A 19242-nucleotide genomic window follows, 5' to 3' on the forward strand; every position below is an offset into this window, starting at 1 on the left:
TTTGGCAGTTATTTCATCCAATTCTCATCCTTTTCATATTTACGTCTTGCAGCTTTCGATGGCTTTCCCTTGAAGCTGCCTAGATATCCGGATGACATGATCGTGCTTGTTGAGATCGTGAGACAAGCAATCCAAGTGAATGTGTTGAGCGCCAATTTGAGGAAAAAGGGATACGAATTTCCCATAAAAGTTGGGGTCTAAAGTTGTGAGTCCCGATCAGATGCCAAAAACATGCTCAAGGCATTCGAGAACAAGTTCAAATTAGAAGAATATGAAGTGGTGAGGCCTATGTTTGACCCAAATGGGTATGCCAGAGATGTGCTTCAAATTGGAAGCGTGATCAAGCATGTTACTACTGTAGAAGATTATTGGGTAGATTGCAGAGATGAGTTGGAGAGCCGTGATCGTGCATTTGCCAGACTCACGGTGGAACAGATAAAGGCATATGGCATTGATCTCAATGTAGAAGGACTGGAAGATGATGGGCAAAATATGTATAGTAATACATATTTGACCAAATTAAGGAATACTCCTATCAGTTCTGAGCCTTATGTGGATATAGAAGAAGATTTTGATATTATGATGGCTCGAATCATCAAGAGAACCGGAAATGGGTTGAGTGGACAGCAAAAAAGGGCCGGAGTAAGGGCGGGACTACTCAAGCTTCTCCAGCCGCTGCTACTCCCACTTCGTCTCAGAGTGCCACACCAAGTGTTACAACTACAGCCACTCAAGGGCCTACTCAATCTGCAGAAGGAGGTGACCAACCCTCGAAGAAAAACATTTCAATAGCTCCAACTTGCCAAGGTGGTCCTCTACCAGTTATTGGAGCCCAAGCTAGCACCAAAGAAAAGAGGACTAAAGGGCCGAAGGATGGTGTTACTGCTCCAGTCTCACCTCCTCACGTTACTCCAACTCCATCTCCTCATCATAGCCCTGGTCCATCTGCAAGCGCTCCCCTTTTGAAGCCAATTGGTTGCCCCATTCAGATAGTAGAGATTGGGCATGAACAGAGCAATAGCAGTGAGTCCACTGAATCTGACAAAGCTGTAAGGAAAACTCAAGAGGAAGAGAAAGCCCCGAGTTCATCTAGTCTTCTGTTTCAAGATCCTAAGAATCCTTTTTCAGCAACTATAGTGGCAGTGACTCCGGTGAAGAAGAAAATGTTCAGTATAGAGTCACTTGGGGCTGCTTCTAAAGTGATTAGTACAGAGCCCTGGCTAGAAGACACCCTAGAAAGGAAGAGAAAGAGAAAAGAGGAGAGCATCCCTGCAAAGGATATTGTGCCTCAAGCAGTTCACTCTGGGTCTACAATAGTGAAAGCTAAGAAGCAGAAGACTTTATCAATACTTGGGCAAGATCCAGAAACAGGACACTTAACAATGGAGGTAGCAAAGCCAAACAAAGCAGGGAGAATTGAGGACATGACACCCAATGATTTCACTCTGCATTCAATTGATCTTGGAGAGGCTAGACATGATACAAAGGTGGGCCTATGGAGATCAAGTAATGAGGTGATAGAAGAACAATTGGAGAACCTCAAATTGTCAAAAATCAAGATGAAGGCCGAGATTGAAGAATTGAAAAGATTTATCAAGCAATTAGTTGTTCCATTGGCAACCATTACTGGTGTGCCTGCTACTGAGAACCCCACAACAGAGGAAGTGCAAGCTTTCATCTCACAGCTTCACAAAGATAGGCATTTTGGTCAGATCGGAAGAGAATGGATTGAGAAACTCAATGCAGATGGAATTGCTCTGATCGATCAAATTGGAAATGTTATCCTTCGAATGGAAACTGAGAAGGATAATATCATATCTAATCACAACACTTTGGCCGCAGAGAAGGCAAGATGTGATGAATGCATTTCTCTCCTAAAAATGATCATCCAAATGAAGGCAACAGAAGCAGTTGAAGCAAAGATTTTGAAGAAAGGAACTGAGCCTCTGTTCGAATGGCTTCAAAGCATGCAATTTAAGTTGGAGATGATTCAAGAAGCTGAAGAGAGACTCAAAGTAATAGGGGAAAAAGTGAAGAAGACTCAAGACAGAGCATTCGAACTCATGCGAGGATTACACACTAACCCACAAACCAGTGGGCAAGGGAAAGCTCTCATTGGGGTAGAAGTAATGAAAAACAACTTCTCCACATACTTGAGTAATTTATCTGGAATGACTTCAAGCAATCAAAACAGAGTGGTAGAGTTGCAGACGCTTGGTGGATATGTACACATGGCTGCTAGAGAATTGACAAGTCAGCTAAATACAGTAAAGGAGCTAGCTCGAGAGCATTTGAAGTGGCTCTTAAGATTCGCTAATGTACATGTGCCCAATCATGAAGAAATGATTCCAATTATAGTTGCTGCTAAGGCATATAGAGCAAAAACTAAAAAGGGAAAGAAGTCAAAGTAATTCAGTTGACACTCCCTTTTCATTTTCTGATGTAAATTTTGCAAATTTTGTAAATTTTGTAATACGACAAACTGGCATCTTGCCATTTGTCATCCTCAGAAGATGAACCGATTAAAATTCCTATTGTAACGGTCATCTCTCAACTCTATATGTATGAAGTTGAATGATTAATGAAAGGTCGGCAAATTTTGGTGTAGGATACTTGATGTTGCAGAGTCAATTGAAGAGTATTTTATGTCAATTATTTCCTGTTCCAGTAAGTTGATAGTTATGAATTAGTCGATTCTTTCTCTTAAACTAAGTTACAGTACGAAAGAAAGGATTGTTTCATTCCTTTGTTTCGAGGTTGTGAATAAACCCAGTAGGATGTTCTGTGAAATATTCGAAGGACTCATTAGACCTTTTTTATTATTCCATTTACATCTCTATTAATAGTTGTTGTAGATTAGTTGAATGCTGAGTGTATGAATTCTTAAGATGTGTGAGTTCTATCATTTGGTTCATAGACTAGAAAGTTTACCCTGTCTGGATTAAGTTCTGCTTAGGCTTAATTCGGTTTGCCTCTTCTGCTCTCGAGTTAAGAGCATACCTTGTGTTAGTTTTAGGATCAAAACATAATTCACTGCATATTATTCCAAAAGGGAGCTGTACCTACCAATTCAAAGAAAAGCTAATAATCAAAGAACGACTTTTCAACTGTTGTGACCAGATATTGTTCACGATTTGGGCGCTAAAAGTCATATTCTCAAGAAACAAGGAAGGACAAATCTGTTTACCAACAACTTGACAAGACCCGACATTTGTTTCAATAAAGCTGCCTTAAGGAAGGCCATCAGATAGCCCAACTCTTGGTTGATAGCATCAGTATGTTACAAGGAAGCTCTTATTAAAATGGATGCAAAGTTTTGGATATTTCATAAATGGTTCGTTGGAAAGCCTGTGCAAACACGCACGCAAAAATGTGAAATCATAGATAGGCAAGATCATCATTTGGCAAAATACTTGTGGGCATGCATTAAGAGGGATATTTTGCAATTTATAGAGAAGTGGCAGGCAAATTTGACTAAAAGTGTCTTGAGAAGTAAATCTTATGCCAGGAGATTGTGTTTGGGACATACTTTCCAAGTCTTTTGCAAGTCAAATCAAATCTACCTTCGTAGCATAAAGATTCATCATCAGATTTTTGCTCTGAGATATCAAGAACTTTTTCCTATGGCTTCCCATTGTAAACCATAATGAAGTCCTTCAAGTTCATGGTACACATGCATTGTAGATATGAATATTGCACAAAGTACACTATAGAAATGGGTGATCGTCAACGATCTATGTTCCATAATGACCAGCATTAGTGGAGACCAAAGTCCTCAACTTTCCTAGTTGTTACTTGAATTAATCCAGTTTTTACATATGGATTATATTACACAACACCCCAACTGTGGTGATATACACCTACACAATATGGAGAATGTGATAGTTTTTGTGGGGATAAAGTTACAATATTGTAATACTCTAAATGAAATCACAATTGCCCATAGAAGAAGAGTAAGCTTTGGGGGTACATATACAATCGGAGAGATGGGAGACATAAAGTCAGCATTTATTGGACATGTATATGTCTTATCCTCTTGATCTCTTCACGAAAAAGGTAGAAATTTCTTCATTAATAAATTGATGTAATTTGAATAAATGATTCAAAGATCAAAAGGGGATCGAAAAGGATTGATTATTCAATCTTATTCTTGAATGATGTAAGGTCTAAGTTTCAAGTCATATTTGGTTAATTTTGTAGAGGTTAATTAACCTCACCAAAAACACGTGATTGGGAGGTAGTTATTAACCACAAAAAAGTAGTTCTTAACCTCAAATCTATATAAGGGATCATTTTACTTTGTAAGGGGACTTTTTGGACTAGGTAGAATTAGAGAACACTTATGTTGGAGTTTTGGTAGCAAGACAATTTTTGGAAAGTGTACAGATTTTGTTCTTCTAATCAGAAATTTCTCTTATGTTCTTGGTGCAAGGAAATATAAGGAAATACATTTTGGATTCTCTTTCTACAAATCTGAAATGTTGAAGTGTTGATTCTCTTTATAATGGGTGTTTTCACAATATTGTGCAAATGTTCATGAATTATTGAATCAACATTGTGCTAATGGTAGCCTTCAAGCATAGCTCTTGATCGCTCTTATTAGCCGTTTAGGTTAATCTAAGAAAAAATTGAAGTCATTTGGTGCATTCATTGTCAATAGCTTTCTCTCTATCTTTCAAAGTTTTAATTCATTTATGTTGAAAAATCAATTACACCCATCATACGAGGGAGCTCCCCCTCTCAAACGCAGAGGAAGATTGTAATCTGGTAGTGATTAGGTTTCAATCTCTCCAACTGTTGACAAGGTTGTCACTATTTACAGGGCGAACAGGGTCAATTTCAGAAGTAACTTCACAATGACAAATATGGTTCCCAACAAAGAATATCATCTCTTTGGTTTTGTTAGTGTTCACTTTCATCCCAAATTCTTGACAAAAGGTTTGAAACACCTTCAAACATTCCCTAAAACACATTTAATTAAATAGATCTGATAAAATCTAAACCCATTAGCAGAAATAAGAATGTTGACCTAGGGTTGTGATCTAGTTGGTAACTCACCTAGTGATTTACAAAAGAAGACTGCTTGATTTCCTCCATAAACATACATTATAATGTAATATGTTGCTATGTATTAAGCATCCGTCAAAAAAATTGCTTATGCAATACCCAAAATAAATCAAGGAAAACATAAATTAGTACCAAGTTATACAAAAATTAGATTTTGAAGCTAGTGTTATGGCATATTGGTTTGGGTATGTTAAATTATGTCCATGTTCCGATCAAATTGTGTGACAGGAATTTCATTTCATTATATAAAGGGTGCTTCAACAATTCCTCTTTTTTGTGTCACACTCAGTTGGATCCTTCTATACTATTCTTTCTTACAACATTGTTTTGATCTCTTTGACTGCAAGGCCACAAGGAAGTGAATCAATTTTCCTAAGTTACTTGCAATCAAACCATTTTCTAACTACACCCCACAAAGGAAGCATATGACCAATTGAACTCCAACCCTATGGTCATTATGTTGAAATTCAAGGCTAGAAGTTGTAATTGAAATGTAATGTCCCTTTTTGGGGACATTAGAAATATTAAAGGGGACATCTTTATAATGTTAAAATTGACTATGAGAGCTAAGACTTTATTTATTAAAGGTCAAATTAATATTCCAAGTTGACAAAAGATGACAAGGAAAGGTAAGAGGGAAGGCCAGAAAGGAAGTCGAAGAGTCATAACTGCGAGAATAAAAGGAGAAGAGACCCTTCCCTTTTGGGGTATGCTTGATTTACTATTCAAATTTTCCAGTTCTCTCTTGTGAGAATTTTCAGAAAGCTTCAGCTTTCAGCCAGTGTGAGGACGTTGCCCCTTGTGCAGGCAGGCAGTCGACGAAAACCCATTGTCAAGGGAGATATCATTTTGGGTGTCTCGGTTGCGCTTACAGGTTCTTCTCTTTAGTTTTCCAATCTGACTGTAGAACTGTGTTTAAGATCGGATTTTATAGTTGCTAGTTATTGTATTGCTGTTGTATAACACAATAACGTCTTATGAGTTAACTAGTAGTTGCTGGTTATTGTATTGCTGATGTACAATGCAATAACGTATTTAGGGGGAGTCTAAGTGTTGCGGATTTTACCTTTTTGGTTTGTAGTTCAAGTTATATGTTCGACATATTGGATGTTATTGTGGAATAACGGGTTTTATTCATATGGAAAATTTGCTGGTCGTTTTATAGCATTGTCTTCCATTTTGCTTATATCCGAATTTTGAATGTTGTATCTGAGATAAGTTGATAAAATTTCTATTTGAAATTTCTACTGGTTAACCACCTTGCTGGAAACTACTTGCCAAGTTTAATTGCTTATTATATTGTTCATAGAGAAACCAGTAAATATCCGGACCAGGATATTACATGAAAGTACTTTCTCGGGCCTTCAACATTTCTTGTATAGAGAAGGTAATTCAGAATAGTATAAAGGTTCTCAAAGTTGTAGTCATCATGACAATAGAAACATACTGCTCATATCTGCTCAATAATTGTTACATGTGTTTCTCATATACATTCAGAAAAGAGCAATGAGACTTACAGCTTCATCAATCATTCAGATGTTATTAGATAATTGATTTAAATGTTACTGGAATAATTGTTCATCTATTAGTACTAAAAGATTTAGTTGAAAAAAAATTCTTTGCAGGATTCATAAGTTCTCACTCTACAAGCCTTTTCAACTGAGGAGTGTGTTTGATCAGATACATATACGACCAGCTTGCTAAGAGATTCTGCACCAATTCTTTTTAAAACTTTGTCTCGTGCAGCTAATAGTGATACCAATATTGCTTCACTTGCTGAGCCTTGCATAACACCACCCCCCTTACCTGCAAAATGTAATTCATATTTAGTTTAAATGCATGAAGGGGATAACCAATTAACCTAGGGAATATTAAGAGATGGCTCTTTCATCTACAAAAATACAACTGACCTGTTGAATAGCAGTTATATGTTTGTTGTTCATATATATTTTTTACTTTCATTGAGATTTTATATAGAGCATCCATTAAAATTTTAAAATTTGTATAATCAGATTTTTATGGATAAAACAATAATAAAAATAAAACAAAAGGAATGTAGATGCCATTTTGGGGAATAATAAATAGGTATACCAAATGTCTTAGTCTGTTTACCGAAAATCCCATGTGAGTTGGTTCCTAGAGGTCACACTTTCAATTTTCAAGTTTATTGAGCTTCATTGAAACTTGTTCAGTTTCATCACAAAAGACTACATAAGTGCACCATAATCAACCTGGTCACTACAACCAATTCAAAAATCAGACCAAGCTTTCAAGTAGTGGCTTTCAGTCTTTCAGACCATATATGATCTTTGGTAAAAATATACAAAACAATTACATGAGCTATTTTGCACCTCAAACAAATCATGCTCATCTTCTGATGTTCCATAATATCCCTAATATAAAGAGACACTTTTTCATTAACAAACTACTAACATACTAACAATGTTCATTACTATTAAGTGCTTTCAGCTTAAGGTGCAAACAGAACAATCTATGTAGACAACTCAGATATTAGTACCCTATTGAGGGTTTCTGCTACAACAAAGGATTACCCTATATTATTTAGAGCAAAAGGATTCCCCTGTCTCATTTTGATGACCTAGAATGGCGAGGGATCATATGAGATCCTTTAGAGAATAAAGAGATTAATCTTCTTGAAGAAATACCTAGAATTGTAGAGGAGGGCAATTGTGATGTAAATGAAGAATGTTCAGATGATAAATGTAATTGTTAACTTATTTTAGTTTAAGGATAAAATACTTTATAAAGTCGTGTAAGAAAGTTTGTTGCCTCATGCATTGGTTCTTAACATTTTTTTAAGTTAGCAATCATTAAGATACCCTGAATGCCTTCTATAAGGCCACACATCTTTTAGGAGGGAAAAATTTGCTTTGGAAAGGTCAAGTTTTGTTGTTTTGGAGCACTAAGGTTTTCCCATCCATGTAGCATGAAGAAAATCCGGTTACTCCAGGTACAAGAGCAGAAGATGGTGGTCATGTTCAAACCCACTTTGCAGAGAAAACTGAGGTTGCATAGCATGTTGCAGATAAAATGGGCGCATTGAAGAGGTCTTTTCAAATATCAGGAGTCTTATCAAGTCGCTGAGGCATCAAAAAAACCATGTTATCATTGTTTCATGATGACCAAACCTCCACGAGACTGCATATTCCTCAGTCGTTTCAGAGTACGGTGATGTCAATTAAGTCTGTAATAGGAGCATAAGAGACTTCTATTAATAGAAATGTTGCGAATCTTGACATTGCAATAAATTAGCTGCTGTCAAGTTCAACAAAGCGTTACAAGTTTATACCTGGGATACTATATTTTTATCTGTGTTTTATCATTATCATCAAACGTCAATTTATGGGCATATAAGGTCATAGGAAGTTGTCATAAAAGTCACAAGAAGGTTTAAATGTGTTACTTTGGGCTAGTGGGCAGGGGTATGAGATTCCTAAACCATAGATAAGAAGGTTCAGCGACAAAGTGAGGGTTTCTTGTGTAACCTAATGTCAGGCCAGGGACAATGAAATTTAAGATGTGATTAGTAAAGTAAGAGAACAAAGGAGAAAAGGCCAGAATCACAGAGGAGGCCTACAAATCCAAAAAAAAGCATTAGTGAATTGATGACAAGTGAACCAAGATTATGATGACATAAAGGAAAACCTTCATCATAGTATGATCCATGATAATGAATAGAGACAACACTTAATGAGATGTGAAGATGAAGCTAATGCCAAGTACCAAGAGACAAGGGTGAAGATCAATGTGTAAGAAATCGTTAGAATACTCTCACAAGTTATGATGAAGGCAGAGGTTTCGTAAGAATGCTAGGATGAAGGGTTGAATACACAAAGTCGAGATGGCTGTTGTACTTATGAAAGAGACAAACAGAGAAAGAGAGTCTATTAAGTTGTTAACCATGTAATGACAAAGAAATTAGAAGAAAAGGAGGAAATAAGAAGAAAATCTTGTGAAGCATTTCAAGAGAGACAGTGATCGTAAATTGGCAGTCTTCATTGTCAAGTTTTTCTAAACAGTGATAACTTCTTATGCTTGCGCAACAAGTTGCTAGCCTTCAAGAAAAAATAATACATGGACCCATGTCATAATAAAGAGAGTAAACCCTCTAACCATATGATAGTAGCATAAGAAGAGTTGATAAGGAAGTGTTGAAGCAATGATATTCCAAAAAGGAACAATGACCTTAAGGGTGAGCTATAGTGTCAAGAGGCATGTGATGAGAGAGATCAAAGTTTCAAGAAAAGATGCATAAGTCAAAAGGACAAACACAATAGACCTTATGAGGACAGTCACTAAGGAGATGGTTGTCAATGAAAAGAAAACTTAGTGGAGAAAATTCAGAGACGACAGCTATCCAAGGGAGGATCTAAAGCTATCAAAAGATGCATAAGTCAAAAGGACAAACACAATAGACCTTATGAGGACAGTCACTAAGGAGATGGTTGTCAATGAAAAGAAAACTTAGTGGAGAAAATTCAGAGACGACAGCTATCCAAGGGAGGATCTAAAGCTATCAAAGCCAATGGTAACATGTGAGATATTGATATGGGTATAAGACAATTCAAATGCATAGATGGTAGGCTTATTGGAGTTAATGAATGACAAAGTTCTTAAGAATGTGACAGTGCAAGAGAACTGAAAGTGACCATCATATGAAGAGTTTTGTAAGCATAGAGGCCAAGCAAGGACTAAATGACAGTCTAATTAAGAATATAGTTAAATGAAGACAAAGGAGAAAGCAATCAAAAAGATTGTTTGAAGGTCAGTTATAAAATGCACTTGAAGGATTTTCATAAAATCATAAAAAGCGGCATGAAAGTAACATGGACAAAGCAGCATTATGTTGAAAGGATTCATCAAGACAAGCAGTGAACAAGAAATAATAGCAAGAATGCACACTTTTCAGTGACAGAGCCTGCAACATGCAGATAGAAATATTGAACAGATTGAAGGGCAAGAAATGTAGCAGTCCATGATCTAAGTGAGCAGAGACAGATCTTTTTCATAATCTCTTGAGAGTTGATCTCCTTTGAAGTCACCTGGGTACAAAAAACATCCAGGCATCAAGTAAAACAAGTATTCTCAACAAAGACATCTCATAGACTGTCATAAGACAAACACCAATGACATGGTAGACTGATATGAGTAACAAAAGCTTAGTGTATATAGGATGAGTGTGTGGGTGAAAAGCAGTCTTAATGGTGAGATAAGTGCCAATACATTTTCTTGAAGATATCCCACACCCTTCCACAGCATTTAATCACCTTTAAGCACTTTTTCTTCAATTGTCCACACATTTCCTCAGAATAAGGAAAGGTTAGTCATGGCATTTTGAGGAATTTATGAGCATGTGGAGGGAATCTTGGAGCAGTTTGAACAGTTACAAGCATATTGGAGGCTAGTTGTTAGATTAACAGCAGTTGAGAACTTTTATCTTCCCCAAGATATAGGCAAGTGCACCATTGATATGGAGGTGTAACAAGACAGATATAGGAAGAAGTCAGCATTCATCATTTTCTATGCCACACAAGACGAACACGTGCTCTATCTTTATGCTAAAGCAGTTTAGAGATGGCTATGATCCTCATAGAGTGGAGACAACAATTACAAGTGTAGGACAGCTGAAATGGCAAGGACAATCATTTGAACCATAATGCAACAATTCAAGAGCTGGCCAAAGAAAAATAAGGAAAGTCAAGGACATCGTAAGAATGTGATAATCAAAATAAAGTCCATACATTGCACGACAGATTCTTGCCCTCTTCTATTATCATTAACTACCATGCTTATTGTTTTTGTCTATTTTTTCTTGGTGTGTCAATATTATCATTTTCAATAGCCTTATTTTTAACTATTTTTAGGATTTTTGGTCTCTAAACAAAAGATCTACCTGTTACTTCGCTTTTTTCAACTATCTTCTTCCCTTTTCCTACCCTGATTTCTATTTTATAAATATTTTAAATTACAAAGTTTTAAGATAAATGGGCTGCTAACTCTTTAAATCACAATTGAATTTTTAGGACTCAAATAAGCAATTACTCCACCTATGTTTTTTCTAAACCTTACATCATACAATTGACTATAAATCATATATGTCCAACAATTGTGTTGCTATGCAATAAAAACTTCCTAACCTTTAGTTGTATCCCAACTATAAAGCCACTTCTTTCTGAGCTAAACCTTGAAATAGGTCAAGAATTATCTACTTGATACTATATTTTACTAGGACTATTTGCCTTGACAATGAAGACTGACATGGGTATTTGTACAATTCAAATATTTCTCCAAATGACAAGGTATGCAAACAATATAGATAAAGCCAAAACCAAAGGACTAACCCATATAGCAAGGGTAGATTCTATGAAGCAAAGTAAAATAAGAAAAGCTACTTGGATTGTACAGCAATCTTATAGTTCTTTCATTAGATATATATATCACAATATAATGCAAGTCTAATGCATTTTCCAGTTTACTTTAAACTACTCGGATTGGATTGTTTGATTTTAGAAAACAGGCAAGTATTTTCTGCCTAAGTTGTGTAATGACCCTCTTTGGGATATTCCTAATTTTTTCCTTAAAACAATAGTATTTATCCAAAATGATTGTAATCATATCAAAGACTTAAAAATATATGATTATATTTAGATCAATAATGCTGAATTGTTGGTAGCTGCAAGATTGTAATAACCCCAATAGGTTATAACTTCTTCAAACACCAAAAATCTTTATACTTCAGTTGTTTGACATTTCGTCAAACACTTTGCAAGCAAGCTCTGATACCACTGTAATGACCCTGATGCTAATCCGACCTTAAAATGCTGATTGAAGGCTCGAAGAATTTTTGTCAAACACTTTGTATACAAGGAGTCATATGACTGATATAACTTTTCAGATTGCTGCAATGACTCTTGTTTCGATTTGCATCAAAGAGAATGCTTACAAAAAGACTCCAGATTGTCTAAACAATGACCTAATATGAATGTGCAACTAATTTTGGCAATATTCAATACATATATGTGACTTAAACTACTTGCAAAATGCAGCTACAACAACTAGTAATTATGACAAATACTTTGGATGCAACCTAGGATGGCATTAATGCACTTACAACCGAGTGGCATTAATATAAACACTTAGTATGCAAAATTATAACATTATTTATGCCAAAAAGAGAACTTACAGCCAATTGACATTTTGTCAAACAATTGGCATGCAAACTAATAAGCTGATCATCAAACTCTATGTTTTCAATATAGATAGTCTAAAAATTACAATGCTCTTTCAATTGCAAAATCCTAGCCTTCCTTTGATACCAATAATGCCAAATGGCAAGCAAAGACAAGTACAACGTAAAATAGTGAAGTGCTGAAGCTATATTTTGTACTCAGCTGAAAACCTACATTTCTCAGAAAATATGTCAAAGGAGAAGTGAAGAACCTGATTGTAGATGGCTGTAATAATTTTCTTCAATGCTGCCCCTTCTGCTTTGCTTTTTTCTGATCTGCTTTTTCCACTTGTTTTTTCCGAATTTTCTTTTTTCATTTTGCTTTTTCGAACTGCTTTTTTCGGAATGCTTTTTTCGGAGCTTTTTTTCGGACTGCTTTTTCGATTCTGCTTTTTCAGTTCTGCTTTTTCGGCCTGCTTTTTCAGTTATGCTTTAAAATGGCTTCCTATAATTTCAGACCTGCTAGAAATGACCAATAATTTTGGCCCTGCTAAAATTGCCTCCTGAAATGCTGTAATGCTGAAAATGGCCTTAGGCCCAATGATGCCCTAGCTGAAGTGACTGAAGTATCACCTCTAAATGTGCAGCCCTTCAGAAGATATTTCACTTCCTCAGTTATGCAAATCCAAGGGAGTTTTCGTTCCCAAAGATCAACTGACTATCTGAAACCACTTGCTTCCACAATAGACTATGTGACTAAATCACAATTTGATGTCAAGAGAGAAATAAACAACTGGATGATTAGAATGAAGCCCGGGGTGCCTATTTATTCTTTTTTCTCCACTTTCTCCAGAAGCTTCTAGAACATTATTTTATTTTATCTATTAAGTGATTTTATAAAATATTTTATAATTCAAGTCACTTTATTAAATTAATTAAATATAAAGTTACCTTTTAATATTTATTTATTTGATAACTTTATAAATAATTAACTTAATACCACTTATTTATTTAATTAAAATAATTAAATAGTCATCCTCATAAAATATTCATTATTTTGGATAACCTAATTAATTAAATGAATTAAATCAAATTGCCTCCAAAATGGGGACTTGACAGTCCGCCCTTCCTGAAATTGCTTGTCCCCAAGCAATGGCTGAACAATAAACCAATCAATCCGCCTGGATCCCAAATGTTGTCATGAACTATACTACTGTCAATTAACACAGGCTCTTGTAATATCCTATGCAATATAACCAAGAGGAATCCATAATCAAACTGACAATTACAGCTCAACCAAACTCCAAAATCACAACTGCCACAGTCAGAAACCCACAAGACACAAACTCTTAGAAAATCAAAACCCAAGTAAAGTAGACAAATCAAACTGCCAGCACAGTAAATACCATCAATGCATCCCACTGGCCTATACGAAATGTACAATCCAACTCTACAACAATGGTGAACGCTCCCGAATGAAACTGTACCAAGTATGGAGAATCCACACACTGTACAACTCCTGCAATCAACACAACTCTGCAGAGCACCAGCCACTGTCTCATAACCATAACTCCCATGCAGTGCTGATGGTGAAAAGACCTCACAAGATAAACAGCAAGAAATGGAACCCAAACCAAATGTGCCTGCCATCAACTCCTCAACACAAGGATCAAATGCTAACTGATGTACATACCCTGCAATATAATGTTGATAAAAAGAACCAACCTCAATCAATAGCTCACCATGAACAAGTGATACAACCCACTGTGACTGATCACCAACTAAGTCAGGAGATGTCATAGCCAAAGGAGTAGAATCAATAACAACAACTGCTGAAGCATCACTCCCAAACTCCTGCTCTAAGTCATGTATTATCAAGCTGTCAACTGCAAAACCTATTGCCATGTCATGCCCATCACAACTCTCATTCTGAGGCGTCAAACTGACCCATAACTGATGACGAGCACTAGGAACCAAAGTACATCTCTGTATCATCATTTCATCAACATGGTCATCAAAGGTAAATTGATGAGCATACCTCACAGTGTAATGCCGATAGAATGCGCCAATCTCAGTCAGTGGCTCAGACTGCAATCCAGATGAAACTAACTGCAATCGATCATTAACCATGTTGGAACTGACTACTACCTCCGAAGACATCACCAAGGGAGTAGTATTACTAGCAGGAACCATGCCAACTGCCGGCTCACCAACATCACACATGATCTTTGATACAACATCTCTAGTCTTCGTGCCATCAGTACTAGAGGCCACCACTATGTCAGGCATACCACAACAATCTGTTGCAGCACCCAACTCAACTGAACCTAACTCTAGTGGGAACGAACCCGATATGCCAATGTTAGTATCAAGGATGGATGCATCCCCATCTCCACTGTCTTTGACAATCTCGACCATGGACATCCTCGGATCACCAGACACCACAGCTTGTGATTGTACAGAATCTGGTAAAGACTGCAATCGCTCTAACTCCATGGTCACCTTAGCCAAATGAAATTGTGACTCCTCGAAAGCCAACAATGTACTCTCAAGAATCTCAGAAGTCATCTCGAGCTGCTAAGTAAGCTCACTCACCTCATCTTCCTTGGCCAATAATGCATCGTATGCTGTACTCCCCCACTCTATAAGATAATCTTCGTCGGCTACCAACTGCATATAATTTTGTCTCAGAATCCGAATAGCCTCCCATAAAGAGTGGATCTCTGTCAAGGAAAGATAACTGCCTCCCTACTCATCACTAGTAGGAGAACCCCATCCATAAACTGCTAACAACTGACGAGCAGCATCGAAATGCTGGCAAGCTATAGCAATGTCTCGTTCACTAACTCTCAACTGACTAGACACATGATGGCACTAGCTAGACTGTCTCCTACAAACCTCCTCTGACGCACTGTCTAAAGGAGTATCCTCAAAGTTATTGGTCTCTAGAGTATTACCAACCATATCCTGCGAATCAACTCCAAAGCTCATATCAACATACGGAGTATCAAAAACTGTAGCACTGCTATCCAACTCCTCTGTGCCAAAAGAAACTGCCAAGGAAACTAAGTCTTCAAAACTGCCCACTGCATCCTCCTGGATGTCATCAATGCCAATATGATCCTAGGACTCATCTGTACACACTGCTAAATATGAAAGATCATCAACACATTCCAGCAAGAATGGTCGACTGGATAGATGAACAAAGCCCAACACCGGTGTATAAAAACTAATACCAACATCGGACAAGCTGCTGGCACAAGAAAAGACAACACCGTGCAATCTGCTAATCAAATCCATGATAGCACCCAAACCATCACTGCTACCAAAAAGTGTTAAAGATCTCCAGTCAACTGAATCCCAAACGCCAATATAACAATCTCGAGTCCATATCCATAAACTAGAATCAATTGGTAACTCAAGCAAACTCCTCACCTGAGTAATATGATCAATACCAACTAACTCCACATACCTGTCTGACATTGTCTCTGTATCCTGGATGTGAATGCAAGATGAACTCACAACATTATCAACGACCACATATGATTTACGTGCCGCAGAAAGCTGAGTATCAGGAGTACAAGATGAAACTAAACTCAACTCTATGCCATGCTTATCCCCATGTCTCTCCCAGTCTTGTAATGCCAATGGAGTATTCACCAAAGAAGCTCGAGTGTCCTCAAGCTCGCGAGAAAGCTTGTCAACTTCCTCCTTCCTCGTCAAGGCATCTGAATAGTCTTCGACAAGGCTAAGAAGATGGTCATGATCTAATAGAAGATGTAAATGACTCAACTTCATTGTTCCCATTCCTTCCCTAATCGCCTATAAGTCAACACAAGAAGAACCTATTGTGACTCCTTTCTGTCTCTCCTACAGTTGAATCATCCAAATGTGATTCTCAATCAATCCATGCATCCTATCATGATGAGATAAAGCCGCGACAATATCCTTGTCCCTTGTCTTCAGTTGGCTTGCCAAACCAAGTGAAGAGCTACTAGCCTCAAACATGACAGTATCCCCAACTGCTGTAACTTCATCCAACTCAATTGTACTGTAATCACTATTTGTGTCAATCACGCAATCCGGTGTGCTTGTGATATCACCTTCTGATGCAACTGGCTCAACCTGCACAACATCTGTAACCCCTTCTGCCTATGAAGATGATGCAGATAAACCATTACTTGAAGATGTGTTAATGTCTCCCTGTATCGAATCCGCATGTCTGTTAAACTCCTCATACAAGTTTCTGCTTGTCATAGGGAAGGTACGATCCTTAGGCCTATCAATCAAGCTCTTTAACCACGTACGCGCCATAGGTGACAAATTCCTCTCTTTTGTCCAAACATACCATAAGTCTTTTGCCAAAAGTTCAGAAATTTCATCCTCCTCCTCAAACAGGATTGTGAACATGATGGAGTGCATTGATGCCAATACTCTGCTGGGATGAAACTCGTCCATAATATTCCAAGATGTATTAAACATCCTGCGAATGTCACCAATACAACCTATTGCCAGCATAATATTTTCAAATCTACACCTCGCAAATACTTCAAGTAATCTTGCCCTCTGTATGAAATAAGGGTCCCGGATGTTGTCCAACTTTTCGAAGCTTTTTACCATGGCATAAAGTATCTCTCTCATAATTTGATCGTCATAAGAATCAAGGCCAGCTATTATCCTCATGATTTCACTAATGCAAGAGAGAGTTGTAAGTCTTATTACCTCATCATGATGTCTCAATAATCGGGGCTTAACCAACGAACCAAATGCTGGAGATAAAGTTGTTTGCATAGCATCGGGTCTTGACTGATCAAACTTGCCTAAATAAGTTTCCAACTCCTCCAAAGTTCTTAGAAGGTCCTCTGTTTGCTGAAATGGACAATCTAATTTCTTCTTTACATTGTGCATTCTTTCTTCCAAATCCTTGTCTCCTGTTAAAGCCATACTGATAATTGAATTCAATCTGAAATAACCCAATCAGGCTGGCAGGAAACTGCTCTAATACCACTGTAATAACCCCAATAGGTTATAACTTCTTCAAACACCAAAAATCTTTATACTTCAGTTGTTTGACATTTCGTCAAACACTTTGCAAGCAAGCTCTGATACCACTGTAATGACCCTGATGCTAATCCGACCTTAAAATGCTGATTGAAGGCTCGAAGAATTTTTGTCAAACACTTTGCATACAAGGACTCATATAACTGATATAACTTTTATTATTGCTGCAACGACTCTTGTTTCGATTTGCATCAAAGAGAATGCTTACAAAAAGACTCCAGATTGTCTAAACAATGACCTAATATGAATGTGCAACTAATTTTGGCAATATTCAATTCATATATGTGACTTAAACTACTTGCAAAATGTAGTTACAACAACTAGTAATTATGACAAATACTTTGGATGCAACCTAGGATGGCATTAATGCACTTACAACCGAGTGGCATTAATATAAACACTTAGTATTAAAAATTATAACATTATTTATGCCAAAAAGAGAACTTACAGCCAATTGATATTTTGTCAAACAATTGGCATGCAAACTAATAAGCTAATCATCAAACTCTATGTTTGCAATATAGATAGTCTAAAAATTACAATGCTCTTTCAATTGCAAAATCCTAGCCTTCCTTTGATACCAATAATGCCAAATGGCAAACAAAGACAAGTACAATGTAAAATAGTGAAGTGCTGAAGCTATATTTTGTACTCAGCTGAAAACCTACATTTCTCAGAAAAAATGTCAAATGAGAAGTGAAGAACCTGATTGTAGATGGCTGTAATAATTTTCTTCAATGCTGCCCCTTCTGCTTTGCTTTTTTCCGATCTACTTTTTCCACTTGCTTTTTCCGGATTTGCTTTTTCATTTTGCTTTTTCGAACTGCTTTTTTCGGATTGCTTTTTTTGGAGCTTCTTTTTCGGACTGCTTTTTCGGCCTGCTTTTTCGATTCTACTTTTTCGGTTATGCTTTTTCGGCCTGCTTTTTCGGTTCTGCTTTAAAATGGCTTCCTATAATTTCAAACCTACTAGAAATGATCTCCAATAATTTCAGCCCTGCTAAAATTGCCTCCTGAAATGCTGTAATGCTGAAAATGGCCATAGGCCCAATGATGCCCTAGCTGAAGTGACTGAAGTATCACCTCCAAATGTGCAGCCCTTCAGAAGATATTTCACTTCCTCAATTATGCAAATCCAAAAGAGTTTTTCGTTCCCAAAGATCAACTGACTATCTAAAAGCACTTGGCTCCACAATAGACTATGTGACTAAATCACAATTTGATGTCAAGAGAGAAATAAACAATTAGATGATTAGAATGAAGCCTGGGGTGCCTATTTATTCTTTTTTCTCCACTTTCTCCAAAAGCTTCTAAAACATTATTTTATTTTATCTATTAAGTGACTTTATAAAATATTTTATAATGCAAGTCACTTTATTAAATTAATTAAATATAAAGTTACCTTTTAATATTTATTTATTTGATAACTTTATAAATAATTAACTTAATACCACTTATTTATTTAACTAAAATAATTAATTAGTCATCCTCATAAAATATTCGTTATTTTGGATAACCTAATTAATTAAATTAATTAAATCAAATTGCCTCCAAAATGGGGACAAGACAAAGATAGATCTTCATCTCTGTTCTATGTTCCTCCCATCGTATTCTCCTGTTACTACTGTGATTTGTCTATGCTTGATGCTACTCCCTATCACGGAAGAGTTTTTATGTCTATTGGTAACCGGCGTTTTATATTTTTTCCTATTCATGCTCCACTTCTGGCTTCATGTGTGTTGGGTGGATATTTTGCAACCGACAGTTTTGGGTAAAAACTCAGTCGCAAAATAAGATGACCAGCTACAGTGTGTGAGACAAAGTCTCTCCTACCTTAAAGGGAAGGCTCCCCCTTCTCACCGTTTCTTGGATCAACTCAAGGTAAGCAAAAAATTGAGAAATTTATAAATAGGGTGTTACTATTAT

General features: G+C 36.8%; 1 protein-coding gene across 1 annotated transcript in view; it reads right to left on the reverse strand.

Moving 5' to 3' along the window:
- The window catches only part of LOC149541327 (tyrosine decarboxylase 2-like), a 176252-nt gene that overhangs the window by 111580 nt on the left and 45430 nt on the right, over window positions 1–19242 (reverse strand). Inside the window, exon 4 of the mRNA XM_089796611.1 lies at window positions 6710–6873. Coding sequence (XP_089652737.1) covers window positions 6710–6873 — 164 coding nt within the window. The remainder of the gene's footprint in view (window positions 1–6709; window positions 6874–19242) is intronic.

This window comes from Cupressus sempervirens, chromosome 8 (genome assembly GCF_028749045.1).
Source record: "Cupressus sempervirens isolate cs-2001-9-10 chromosome 8, ASM2874904v1, whole genome shotgun sequence".
NCBI lineage: Eukaryota > Viridiplantae > Streptophyta > Pinopsida > Cupressales > Cupressaceae > Cupressus > Cupressus sempervirens.